Source organism: Panicum virgatum, chromosome 1K (genome assembly GCF_016808335.1).
Source record: "Panicum virgatum strain AP13 chromosome 1K, P.virgatum_v5, whole genome shotgun sequence".
Classification (NCBI taxonomy): domain Eukaryota; kingdom Viridiplantae; phylum Streptophyta; class Magnoliopsida; order Poales; family Poaceae; genus Panicum; species Panicum virgatum.
In genome coordinates, this window is record NC_053136.1 from 50,912,168 (window position 1) to 50,925,312 (window position 13,145).

At 50.3% G+C, this 13,145-nt stretch overlaps 1 protein-coding gene across 1 annotated transcript; it reads right to left on the reverse strand.

Annotated features, from left to right (window-relative positions):
• Nucleotides 1–799: 799 nt before the first annotated feature.
• LOC120641357 lies at nucleotides 800–2,595 on the reverse strand. Its single transcript, XM_039917443.1, has 3 exons — nucleotides 2,166–2,595; nucleotides 1,901–2,046; nucleotides 800–1,383 (listed from the first exon to the last, which is right to left on the reverse strand). The coding sequence occupies exons 1-3, from the start codon at nucleotides 2,434–2,436 to the stop codon at nucleotides 1,291–1,293; spliced, it is 510 nt and encodes a 169-aa protein (XP_039773377.1). The 5' UTR covers nucleotides 2,437–2,595; the 3' UTR covers nucleotides 800–1,290.
• Nucleotides 2,596–13,145: the final 10,550 nt, after the last annotated feature.

The window sequence follows — 13,145 nt, forward strand, 5'->3', positions numbered from 1 at the left end:
AATTCAAATTTAAAATTTGAATTTTGGCCGGTTGGGTACCGGCCGAAACCGGAACCGGACCGGCCCGGTTTGACCGGTAACCGGTCAAACCGGACCGGTTCCCACCGGTTAGGTTAACCTTGCTCTCCACACAGAACGCAAGCCAGGCAGCTCCTTTCGCCCAAGGACACATCAAAGGAGCTGGACAGAAACCGTATGCGTGGTGCTGGCTGCTCCAGAGGTTGGTCAAAAGCTGGCATCATACGAACACCACGGTAAATAAGGAAAGGTCTGGCAGTCTGGCATCTTGAGATGTGGAGGCGCTTTATTTTGACTGTTTGCAGGCGTTGCAACTTGCAAAACCGAACTGCTGGAGCTTGAAGCTGAATACTCGAACGGCCAATGGCCAGCGCCGGGCAACTGAGCTCAACTTGGAGCTGCCTGCCTAGATTAGCACAAGTGGTTAGCAGATAGAGCCATTGGCCATTCATTACGGTGAGCTGTGCTCAGCGCAGTGGGCTGCCTACACCAGCAACTGTCCATTAATCTACAGCCGAACAGTCAGACAGCCCTGTGTTCTTCAGCGCGGCATAGTAGAGAATTGCAGGGTTCAGACGCATGTGAAAACAAGTGTTTTTTTTTACGAGCAACTAACTCAGTTTAGGTATCTGTTTCGAAATCCCTTTGCCTTTTGTCCTGTTCTTGCACAACATCAGCAGCGGCTTAAACAAACGGTGCGTGAGCCTCTACTCTAAGCATCCGCCGACGCGAACACGCATGATGAGCTTCCAACCCAAAAGGCTCCGATGATTCCACCAACTGCTGCCGGCATCATTGGCACTGAGTTTATGATTGCCTATTTGGCATCGACAACAACTTACATTCTTAAACACTATTAAAGAAACGCTGAGATATCCTCAAAAGCTATGCGCTTTGATTCCCATCTGAAGAGCAAGAGAGTGTAGCAAGTACAGTACAGGACATCTCTGGCTCTAGATCTATGCTACTTTAACTTGTTCTGATTCCATGTGCAAACCGTATGGAGAAAGCAAGGAGTCTCACTAACAAGCGCCTGACGAAGACCTGAAAATTTACACTGATTCGAGGCTGCTGCATATCACTCCAGTCCAAGCAGGCAGTCCTCTCATCCTGGGGTGTCAGATTCCACTCACAGAGTCACAGTATGCAAGCAAATGTAGCAGCCCTTGCGATGAGCTAACTGAGGCCAGGTGATCACCGAAAATACAGGTCTACCGGTCAATGATTACGGCCCTACGATTTTGTGTGGTACGGGGTGTATGAGTTGACATATCAGCTGGTGGCCTCGTCGATGCTTTGCAGCGACGGCCGCCATTGCCGGTGCCGCGCGCTGGAGCTCCGGTTGCCATTGTCCTGACGCGCCAACTGCAGTCAGATGGGAAGAGCAGCAGAGTAATCAGGAGATGGAACCTTTGCATGTTGCCATGGTTAAAAACAAATAGGAAGAAAGGGGGAAAGATTCCCGGAAAAGATTCTTCCTCCTGACATTAGTTGAAACATCACTTATTAATCTGTCCCTTAATCTAATGTGGTACTACTTCCTTCTGGATGCTATAGTAGCATCAGTTAGTTAGTTATCTATACATCTTTTATTTTTTTTCTCTAAAATAAAAGGAGCTATAATCAATAATATTCTCGAATGCATTTCTCCTGGAATTTTGGTAATTTTGTTTACTAACTGATGATTACGTGTGTCAGTCGTCAGATTTTTTTTCCTACAGTGGCAGAAATTCCAGTGACAAGAACAGGACATCATCATAGTCACGAGGAGATGAACAACTAACTACCCCCTCAAAAGTCGTATGGGTCATGGCGAGAGCGTGCATTGGAAAGCAGTTGATGCACTGAAGAGGCAAAGTCTAATCCATGTAATGTAACCCACCTGATCAAGGCTGGCGTCCAGCGCCGCCTGGTCCTCGTCGTCGTCCTCGGCGGCGCCCCTCGCCTTGCCCTGCCTCGTCTCCAGCAGCTGCTGCTGCGCTTTCCTCTGCTTCTCCTCCTTCCTCGCCTGCACCGCCTTTGTCACCTCTGCAGCAGCAGCACCGCGGCGCAGGTTAGCTTGCTGTTCATCAGCGCGCAGCAAGAGCACGGCGCCCGTACCGCGATTTGGACTTGAGAAGAATTTTTTTTTAATCTCTTTTATTTACCCTGGGTTGTGATGAGGCGATAGACGTGGCCGAGGAGCAGGGTCTCCTTGGGCTTGAGCAGCTTGACGCGCGTGAGGCGCACGGTGCGGCGCTCGCCGCCGGGGGCGTCCTGCCGCTCCTCGGCGACGCGGAGCGTGACGAGCGCGACGTAGTGGCCCGGGTTGGCGCGCATCACCTCGGCCGCGCTGGTGGACCAGCAGAGCCGCTCCACCCGCCCGCCCGGGTGCTGGAGCACCACCGCCGCCGCCTCCGCCGCCTGGCAGTTCCCCATCCCGCCGCTGCTTCTCCTGCTGGGGGCAGCGATCCCCGCGCACGCGTGAGGGAGACTTGGGAGCGGCTGCGGCGGCGACTCTGCTCTGGGAGGAGAGCGCCGGTGGCGAGGCGGAGCGAGTGGGGCGGGGTCGAGGCGAGAGCAACCGCTCGAGTGCCGAGGACCGAGGTGGTATATATGCCGACGGGCCAGCCTACCCACTGCTCCTTTTTTCTGTCTGTCCCGGACCGAACCCCACCACGCCACGTATACGCGACGTGCGTGCGTGCTCGGATGCCCGCGGCTGGCGCGGTAACAGCGGTTTCCGAGGGGCGAAGCGGTGAACTGGTTACTGGTGGTTGGTGCTCGCCACGGCGTCGTGCCCCGGCGCGCGCGCGCTGCCTCCCTCCTCGGCGAAAAGATCTAGCGACCGGTGCCGGTGATCGCCGCGGTCCTTTTGGCCGCCGGGGGAGGGAAGCCAGCCGGCCAGCTGAAACTACCCCGGGGTCGGCCTCGCTGCCTTTTTTTCCCCGGGGGTCGCACGTGAACGGGCGTTAGGACGTACGTGTTCGGGGAGTTGTTTGTACTCGTCGGGAAGTTTGCAGTGCGGCGACAGCGGGGAGGGGGAAAGGAAGCCCTTGCATGCGCCGTCATCAATTGGTCGTTTTCGCCGGCGGCGTGCGGACCAGGGCGGCCTGGCGGGATCGGCCATTGGGTGGGTCTCGGCTCTCTCCCTGCCGCGTACGTCTTGTCCACCGCCGGCCACCGTGAACGTACGCTGGAAAACCATGGCCTAGCTAGCAGTAGCACTAGCAGCAGAGTCCATGGCGATCGGCAGCAGCTGCCGCAGCCTACCGATGTGCACAAGTTTCCACCTGCACACGGCCTGGCCAGTAGAGGGGATTCTTCTCAAGTCGCGAGAGCATAGATCAGCTGACAGCAAAAGCTTGTCTGTATTCATTATTTTTCTTTTCAGGAAAGATCATCGATTGGTGGCGCTTCGGCGTTTTCATTCCGAAGTCCCTGTCCGATTCCATGCATAGAGCCATAGAGGTGAATATTAACAGGTTGTGGTTTAATTTGGATCCACTCCACCTACCGGGTCCAGGTCAACCTTCTGTTCGGTGATGGGCCTGCACCTTCACTAACATCCAGCAGGCGATTGTGCGGTTTCGAAGTACTTTGATGGAGCACCAAACTCCAACCAAACTATGGTATTTATTCAGCTGGAACGGCTAGGAAAAGTATTGGGTGTTGGGTTGTTCTATTGTTTGGGACTATTCATGTGTATGAGAATCTTCTGCCTTTCTTTTTGTGCGATCCTCTAACATCTGCCACAGAAGATGCTCCAAAAGGAAAGCTTCAGGATGGTACATTGATGATGTATCATGTATGCTGTAGGCTCAGAGTGAAGCTGTCTTGTTCCTCGCCTGGATCGTTTGATATCATCAGTACCACCGCATATGTGGAAAACCAGTTGGATCATTTCTTTGCAAAAGGAAGATTAGTTCATCATAACTAGAGAAAAAAGGCTTTGCCATCATGCCACCATCAACATTGAATATTGCCACAGCATAAAAGACCCACTTCAAATTAAGTCCAGACAGTACGAGCAGTACAATGCAAAACGCAAGCGCACCTGCTTGATTTTTTTTCTTTGGCAACGGCACTTGCTTCAAATCTTTGCACCTGCTAATTTATAAATGCAATCACCTTTTTTTTAAAAGAAAACTGGAATGCAGATGCCCCCATAAACAAATTCCACATATATATCATGGCGCCATGCTGCTTCAATCAGTATCATACTGCGATGACTCGCTCATCAATTTTATTTCCACACCCTGCCTGCAATTGCTTCCTGGTAATGGAACGCGCGAGTGGAAAAAAATCCTGACGACGACCATTCTGGTGCTCACCTTCCAACCAGCAGCCTCCTGAAAACAAGCCAGTATCAAAATCGTGTCAAACACCCTTCACCCGGAAGAAAACTAAAATAAAAAAGATTGTCTAGGTTAGGTACTTACAGGCGCTTAGATGTTTATGCTCTGCCGAAGATCGATTGGGACCTGGCAGAGTCAGCTCCCCTTATTGACAGGCAGTGTGCGGTTCATGTCTGCCTTTTCCAGTGATCGTCCGACCCCTACCAGCTACCATCAGATGGCCGAACCGATCAACAAGGTCCTCGATCTATTCAAAAAAACAGTGGTAAGGCGACCATCAGCACCACGCACCAGTGTCCAGTGCTAGCAGAGGATAGCAAGGCAAGGTTAGCATGTGTGAGTGCCTACCGGAGGTTGTGCGGCGTCAGGGTCGTGGTCACCGTATGTAATCTCACAGGGGCATGACAGTGCTCGCGCGCTGCGTGCATTGATGAGACCATGTGCACCGGCGCGCGGCTGCCTTGCACGAGTTGGCGTCTCGCGAGCCCTCGCCTACATGCCATTGGTACTCTCTGCTGCGTCCGGGAGCTAGAGAAGCTGCCGTCTGCCGAGGGAGGAGGCGTGGTGGTGGTGTGATGGCGTGTTAGCTAGCTGCAAAGTCTTTGCTGCAATAGATTTCTGCAGCGTTCGTGATGCCGATGTGTGAGGCGAAGCGAGGTCAGTATCGAATATTTCATCGAGGTGCCCAACCCTAGCGCACGTCTAAGAATTGAGGATTTGACATGCTTCACAGTTTGGAGAGGCCCGGGAAATTAGTGCTTGAGCAACTGCTACCGGCCTGCTCGCTAGGAACAGTAGATACTGTATCTTGCATCGACAAAAGAGGAAAAAAGAAATGAGAGCGATAGGGAGAAGAGATTTTTGAAAAGCTGGAGAAGAGATGGAGTTATTTCCGATTCTCATGCCTCACACGAGGAACAGTTCCTGCCGTTGCTGTGAGTTGAGCGCTGGCCAAGTGGGGGTTTGCGCTGTTGGCCATGCAATGCGACGCCATCCGATGGGCCAGTATCGAAATAGGCCCACTCGAATCATTTTCCGCAATAATTCGAAGTCCGCACAGACGCGTACCTGTCCGTTTACTGTATTTAACAAGGCCGATTCCACCGAGTAAACCAGAACAAAATGCGGCAGAAAACATACCCGTCGTAAATGCTTTCAGGGACCATGCAAATTGCAGCGCAATTTAACGGTTGATGAAGAAGCGTCTTGGCTGCGTAAAATTGTGTCGACGACTGCAGATTGCAACATGGGTGGTGCTTACCCTACCTGCCCTTATCATCGCCGTCGCCTTTTCTGCTTGATGTTCATTGCCTGTGAGCACACCCGTGTTCGCACAGTGACGCTTGGCAGCATCCAAGCCCTTCTTTCATTCTTTGTCAGGTCTCCAGGCCACGAGAACATCACCTAGCTGTCGATCAGTGGACAGAAGCAGGCAATGATCGTGCATGCTGCTGTGGTGGTCCTCGATCGGTGCCATATGGGCCAATCAGGCTCTAGCGGTTTAGCCCGTTCTGCTCGACGCTTCCTCTTTGGTTCGGTGAAGATTGTTGAAGCCTCGCCTTCCATTTTACAAAGATCCATCTACTCCTCGAGCATCTGAATTGCCACTATGAATCTTATTCGTTTTTTCCGGGGGAAAAAAAACCCCGCCTTGGCCAACCATAGCATGCACTGATAAACATGAGACAGAGGCGACTGACTTCTTCTGATGATGGTCAGAATAGCAAAAATCAAGAGAAGTGCCACAAAGATTTGGGGTGTGTTTAGATGAAACGCAAACATTTTTTGCGATGGAATCTTGCTAATTTAAAGTACTAAATAAAGTATATTTACAAAACTTTTTGTACAAATGGGTTGTAAATCGCGAAACGAATCTAATGATTCTAATTAATCCATGATTAATTAATAGATTAATTATTAGCGGATGGTTACTGTAGCATCACTGTTGCAAATCATGGATTAAGTAGGCTCATTAGATTCGTCTCGCGATTTACAGCCCATCTATGCAAAAAATTTTATAAATAGACTTCATTTAGTACTCCATACATGTGTCGAAACATTTGATATGATGTTTTTTTTTTTTTTTGCGTTTACGGGGTTTATGGGGGTGTAAACTAAACAGTACCTTGGCACCACCAGCTGCGTCAACATGCCGTTTATATAACACCAGCCCACATGATTTCACATGGGAAATGCTATCCCTTTTTTTGTATGAACATTAGTTATCTCTTCTGAGCAATTCCAAGGACAACACAACAAACGAAGCCAGGAAATCATGTGACAAATCCATATAACAAACAACTTGCCATGCGTCGGAGGATCACAAACGCCCCCCCTGCAAACAGTTCGCTTGGTGGCAGCACATGGCACAAGGGGGAAATGCTATTGTTTATGCAAACAAAATCGCAGGCGCCGACCTTTAACGACCGGAAGAATGTTGAGAATCTGATCTTATATGTTCAATGATAAAAGCAATCATGCACCAGCACATGTAAACAGTAGCTGAGTCACGGGTGCAACGACTGCAGCGCCATACTTCCGAACTTGAAAAAAGTCTCCAAGATTGAAAACGTTTGCAAAGAACCCCGCCCCCCATCCCAGAGCTCTATTCGCAGGTTGGTAGTACAAGTGCCAAGAGAAGTTACCGAAATGCAGAAGAAACATTGTAAACTTAGATCCTGGAGAAGTAGAACCCAACAGCAGAGGTGTACTAAAGGTCCGGGAACCTGAAGCTTGAGCTCTGCTTGACTGAATGGCAACAAGACAAAACCTAGGCATGCTGAAGCTGGCGCCAATTAAATAATATAATTCGAGTACTGAAGCTGCACCTGGCATAACGGGCAAATCCCATCTGAAGATCTCCACTACTCCACCAGCAATTTGTTTGTCTGCAATAGGACAGCAGGATCGTTGGCTTATAACAGCAGATAAACAAGTTGGTTAATTTGGGTGTTGTACAATTGGAAACGCAATGGTTGCTGTATTGCAAGATTCAGAAATAAGGGGTGAAAACACCACTAACAGGACACAGAGCTTAGCACGGAAAGCATTACTGAAAAGGATTAACTTCTGTAGCCATAGTTTCACAAGGAAAGCATTACTGAAAAGGATTAAACAAATTCCCCTGCTTCTTCTAGGCACAAACTGCACGAAGTCATCGTTTCCCTGTTCGAAGTCATCGTCACAGGCGTGAACTCCATGTCGACGTAGCCATGCATGATCGCCATGAGCACGCGCAGGTCGTACGCTCAATCGGCCGTCGAACCCGTCCACCATCCGTGCCAGCGACAGCGAGGGAGGCCGGAGGCGCCTCGTCGCCGGCGCCGCTCCTAGCGTATAACCGTGCTGTCCGTCGTGGCCGGCCGTGTCCACCTCGTCGAGGAAGAAGGTCGCTGCCTCGCTGGCGCAGACGCCTAGGAAAGCTAAGCGCCGATCTCACGCCAGCACGCAAGGTACGGTCGAGCGCATCAATTCTGGAGCACGCACAGACGGGATGACGCCGCTTGGGTCGAACTAGAGCTCCTCCGTGCTGACGCGAAGCGCAAAGCTTGGGATTATCCGGCCGCAGCTGCCGGACCTCCCGGCGGACGTCGGGACGGCGCCTGTCATCGAGGATGCCGAACTTGCCGGGCGGTGCGCGCGGACGCAAGTGGTGGACGGCATTTCGCACACCGATCTGGTGGATTCGTGAATGTCACTTGGTTGCGTGCGCACGGATTCGCCGCCGTTCACGCGTATCGAGGTCCGTACTGCCGGTTGCACTCCCGTTCCCCCTGAGCTTCCCCAGTCCATCAGTCCGGATAGCTCGCGTGGGATGCAGCCATCGACCTCCAGAGTCAGGGCGCCGTCGATCTCCCATTCTCCAACCTCCGCACAATTCGCCTTCCACGCTCTCAGCATTCGCGGCACGTCCTCGTCTGACGAGTCGATCTCTTTGTTCAATGGGGAGCAGGCCGAGCATCGGCACGGCAAGCCGGCAGAGCCCGGAGTAGGACGGCGCGGAGCGAGGATGTCGGTGAATAGGGGGCGAAGACGACTGTAACACCCACGTGTTAATTAATTTTAATTAAGTTTAATCTGGGGCATTATTTTCGAACCTAAACACTAAACCATGAGTTAGCAAAAATTCCTGTCAGTCTGGGCCGGACCGGTCTGACCGGTCGAGGCAACTGGTCTGACCAGTCGAAGCTGATTCAACCATTTTGGGCTCACATCATTTAAACCACTCTCCTCTCTCTCTCCCAACCACTCCCTCATCCTCACCACGCACAACTCAGCTCCTGCCCGAGCTCTCTCCCTCTCATTCCCTTACCAAGCCCTAAGCTCTTCAATCCTCCCTCTCCCTTCGATTTCAAGGCCATGTGAGCTTCGGATTTGCGTAGTTGATCCTCTCCTCCATGTACTCCTTTCCGGGGTGAAGAGGAATCCAAGTTCTTCGTGGGGGAGAAGCCCATTCAAGGTAAACAAGCTAGGGTGGTTCGATCTTCTTTTCTAGGTGATTATAAGTGAATCCCTGTGGTCAAACGCCTCTAATTGTATTCATGAACTAAAGCCTAGAAGGGATTTAGAATTTGATGGGTTAGTTAACTCATCCAAGATATTTCACCTAGGGTTGGGTGAATCCATCTTTCTAGAGGATTTTAGTCGAATTCCTTGGGTCAAGATCATCTATATGCACCTCTGAGCTAGTGCCTGGAAGGGATTGAATTTTGGTGGGCTAGTTTAGCCGCGACTTGGGTTCTAGTTTTTGCTCTGGTTAGGATCGGTCTGACCGGTCGGAGGGACCGGTCTAATCGGTGGTGCGGCTGGGTTAAGTGTGACCGGTCTGACCGGTCGGATGGACCGGTCTGACCGGTGGGGTGTTGGCTGAGAGGGTGAAAGTCGGGGTAGTTGGTACAATTGGTTAGAAATTATTTTGGTTGTTGATTACTTGTAATTTTTGCAAGTCGTGCATGCATTCTCTCATATCATATGCATATGCACACGTGTAGCAGCCGCGACGGAGGAGGTTTTGTACGAGGTGGTTGCGGAGCCACAGGAGCCGCAGGGGCAAGCCCTGCAGCAGGGGGATCGTGAGGAGTCGGCCCAAGGACCATCTCACCCTAGCACTGAGCCGCAGACTCAAGGCAAGCCCCGGTGCATAACCCCTATTTCAAATTATGCAACATTGTATATGTATATATATCTATTCTGGTGCATTAAAGTCGTAGGAGTTGAATGGAACCTTAGATGCATAACTCTTAGGTACCATGAGTTCTATACTAGTATATGTCAGACGATATACGTGCTATGCTAAATAGGGTTTGGTAGAAGACGAGTAATTTCCAGTTACTCGCGAGATATAGGATATTTCATGTTCCCATATATGAGTTACTAATCTTGGAATTGAAGGGAAAATAGAATTTGAGACCGGGCGGAGAAAGGGTAGCTCCGTCTGTGTCGGTTAAGGACCGTACCGTTGTCGGCCCTACTGATCATGTTTGTATTGTACTAACCGCATGCCGAGAGTAGGAGGTAGTCGAAACCGGTAAGCCGAGTACTGCCTCACCTCGAAAGTACAGGACTCCATCTCACCTCCTGGGGTAGTCGAGTAGTCGCAGAGAAATGAGGATGCATATGTTTACTTTTGGTGGACTCACATTGAGCTCGGCTGACCATATGATGGTGGGGCGGTCCTGTAGTTCGAGGCGGGGAGGGGAAAGGTCGGTGTGTGGGGTCTGACGGGGCATTTGCGTGCCGTGTTGGTTAGGTCCACCTTGCAAGGTTAAATCGAATCGATTCGCCGTCAGTCGCTCTCGGACATGGGCACCTTGATCGAGTCGTAGCGTAGTAATATGAGATGGAACATGGATTATATTATATATGTTGATTCTACTTTGATTTGTGCTTAATGTTCTACCATGTTTGATCTAGATGTTTAGGCAAATATTAGATCATGGTTAATTTATATAGAACCTGGAGCAAAAATCTTGAAAATAAGGATCCACTGTTAGATGTTTTTCTGCAAAATAAACCACCAGCCAAAAGCTTTGCATGTCTAGATATGTGGGCTAAGTATACCCAATAGTCGGGTAAGTCTTACTGAGTATTAGTTGCTCAGGATTTGTTGCTACCCAAATCATTTCAGGACCCCAGGACGTCGACTTCTGCCCCTGTTATGTCAAGTTCATCCGCCGGGATGCAGAGGGGTGGCAGGTCGTGGAGCGGGACCCTTAGATTAGGGAATTGGCGGGTTGCACGCTTGAGGGCTGAGGGTGCAACTCCTCTGTTTTGCTTAGACCGGTCTGACCGGTCGAAGGACTGGTCTGACCGGTAGTTCACGTGGGGAATCCATGCAGACCGGTCTGACCGGTCGGTCGAACCGGTCTGACCGGTAATGCAGTGGCTGAACACTAAATTAGTTGTAGGTTGCTTTCTGTTTGAACCTGGCTTCCCTAGTGTAAAGTTGTAAATTATTTTATTTATGTAAACTTTGTAAAACTACTGTATTCGAATTGGGTTTGTAAGAAGTTGTGTATTATTTATGTCGTGTTGTTCTATTTTTAAGTATATTGTCGTGCTTGTACTATCTACGCCCACCGTCGCGTGGGACTACCGGTGTTGTTTCGATCGGGCCGTGGGTTGAGAAAGGGTCGCCAAATTAAACCGTTAAGCTAATGCGCCCGATATGTTCAAATGATGGTGTAGCGAAAATGGCCTCTCATGCCATATTTCAATATAATGTTTTGGCGATTGATGACACACGCAACACTTGAACTAATGTGTTTGCTTAGATGATATACTCAGGCTTTTAGGTTCAAGTGATTGCAAAGAGAAGAGAGGCGAAGCTAGGCCCTTGCCCCTACGGGGGTTCCGCTACCCGGTTAGCGGACGGGGGTCGAGGGGGAGCCGCCCCTCGCGGGTCTCAGGGCAGCGCCCTGAAACCTAAAAGAAATCAAGTCACCGGTTGAACCGACGCCAAGCAAATTACACACGTCGGTGCATTGACTTGAGCACGTCTGGGAGTTTTAGTATCACCGGTTAAACCGACGTAAGGCAAAATGTACTCATCGGTGCAATGACAGAGATGGCCTGCGGGCTAGGGTTTGGCACCGGATGAACCGACGATAGGAAGTTTGAATACGTCGGTGCAATTGCAGAAGCAGACCAAGAAAAATGCATACATCGGATGAACCGATGATGCACCGGTTAATGGCGTCGGTGCAGTTGTCCAGAGAGTTTGTTTTTCAAGGATCAGAGGACAGTTGCACTCACCGGTTAAACCGACGCTAATATTGCATACACCGGTCGATTGCGTCGGTTGATTGCCCGTACACGTAACGGCTAGTTTTCAGTGGGCAGTTTAGTATCACCGGTTAAACCGACGATGGCAATTTGGGGAGCATCGGATTAACCGGTGTTAAGCACATTTCTGGCAGCTTTTCTCCAACGGCTATATTTGCTTGTGCTGCCTATATATACCCCCAAGGCCGGGTCATTTGAGTGTGTTGGAGTTCAAGGAAGTATACAAGAGTTAAAGATCATCTCCAACCACCATAGAGCTTCATTGTACATCATATAGGCTTAAGCACACTTGTGAGAGTGCTTAGTGCTTGTTTAGGCTTAGTTCTTGAGAGAACTAGCTTGAGAGAAAGTCTTGCTGCGGCAAGCAACTTGTGTACTCGTCGTGTGACCCTCCGACTTGGTGTGGAGTGGCAACGACACTTTGTGCGGGGAAGGAGGCCCTTACTTGGTGTTAAAGCTCCAAGATAGTGAAGACGGTGCCGTGGTGACGCTTCGAGATAGACGGTGGCGGTGACCTCGTCTTTGTGACTTGGCGTCACTTAGCCTTTGCTTGTCGGGAGCCTTGGAGGCGTGGCAAGACGGTGATCAAGCGAAGAGACTCGGCATCCCACTTGTTCTTTGTGAGCAAGTGCCCGTGGACGTAGGGAGGGACTTTGGTGTCCTAACCGAACCACGTTAAATCGTGTGTCTTGGTGTCTTCACGGGAGTTTGCATATCCTCTCCCTTACCGCTTTACTTACCGCATTACGTTTCCACATTTACTCTTTCTTGCTTACCTTTACTTTCCTAGTTAGTTTGATTAGGATTGGCTATAGGTTGCAAGTCTTTTGGGGTAAGTAGAGGGTAGCATAGATAAACCTTAGTCACAACTAGCATGTGTAGGACGTGTTAGGTTTATCTTATGCAATTAGATTGAGCCCTAGGATAGAAAAGCGATTAGCGACCCTATTCACCCCCTCCCCCTCTAGGGTCGGACACCCCGGTGATCCTTACAGATGGCCATTATGCTTAATTAGAGTTTTAATTTGACGGTTCTGTCACAACGACGACAGTTATACGGTGGTCCGTTTGATTGAGTTATATGGTGGTCCGTTTGTTTGGCCGGCGGAGATTTTCTTCAGGTTAGGAAGCTGGATGACATCTAATCCCCCAGGTCCAGGAATCCAACTCGGAGCTGTGTCCCCCCACGTTCTTACACTGCGCGCAAGTCTAGAACTCATCACAACTCCAAGGACAAGGCTACACTGGAACCAGTTGCTACGTAGCAAAGATCAGTAACCACCAAAGTTAACATTACCAAAGATTCAGTGGTGGATTCCTACAATATTAGCATAGTGCAGTACAATGGCACTGTCAATCCGTTGATCCCGTTTGTGGATGAGATTTCACAATAACATGTATGATGATCCTTTTTTCAGAAAAGCGGCGTCGCCTAAAAAAGTGGATCTGCCCCGCGTCGCTCTTGCGGCGACTCGAGCGGCGGCACCCGACCTCACCGCCAGGGGC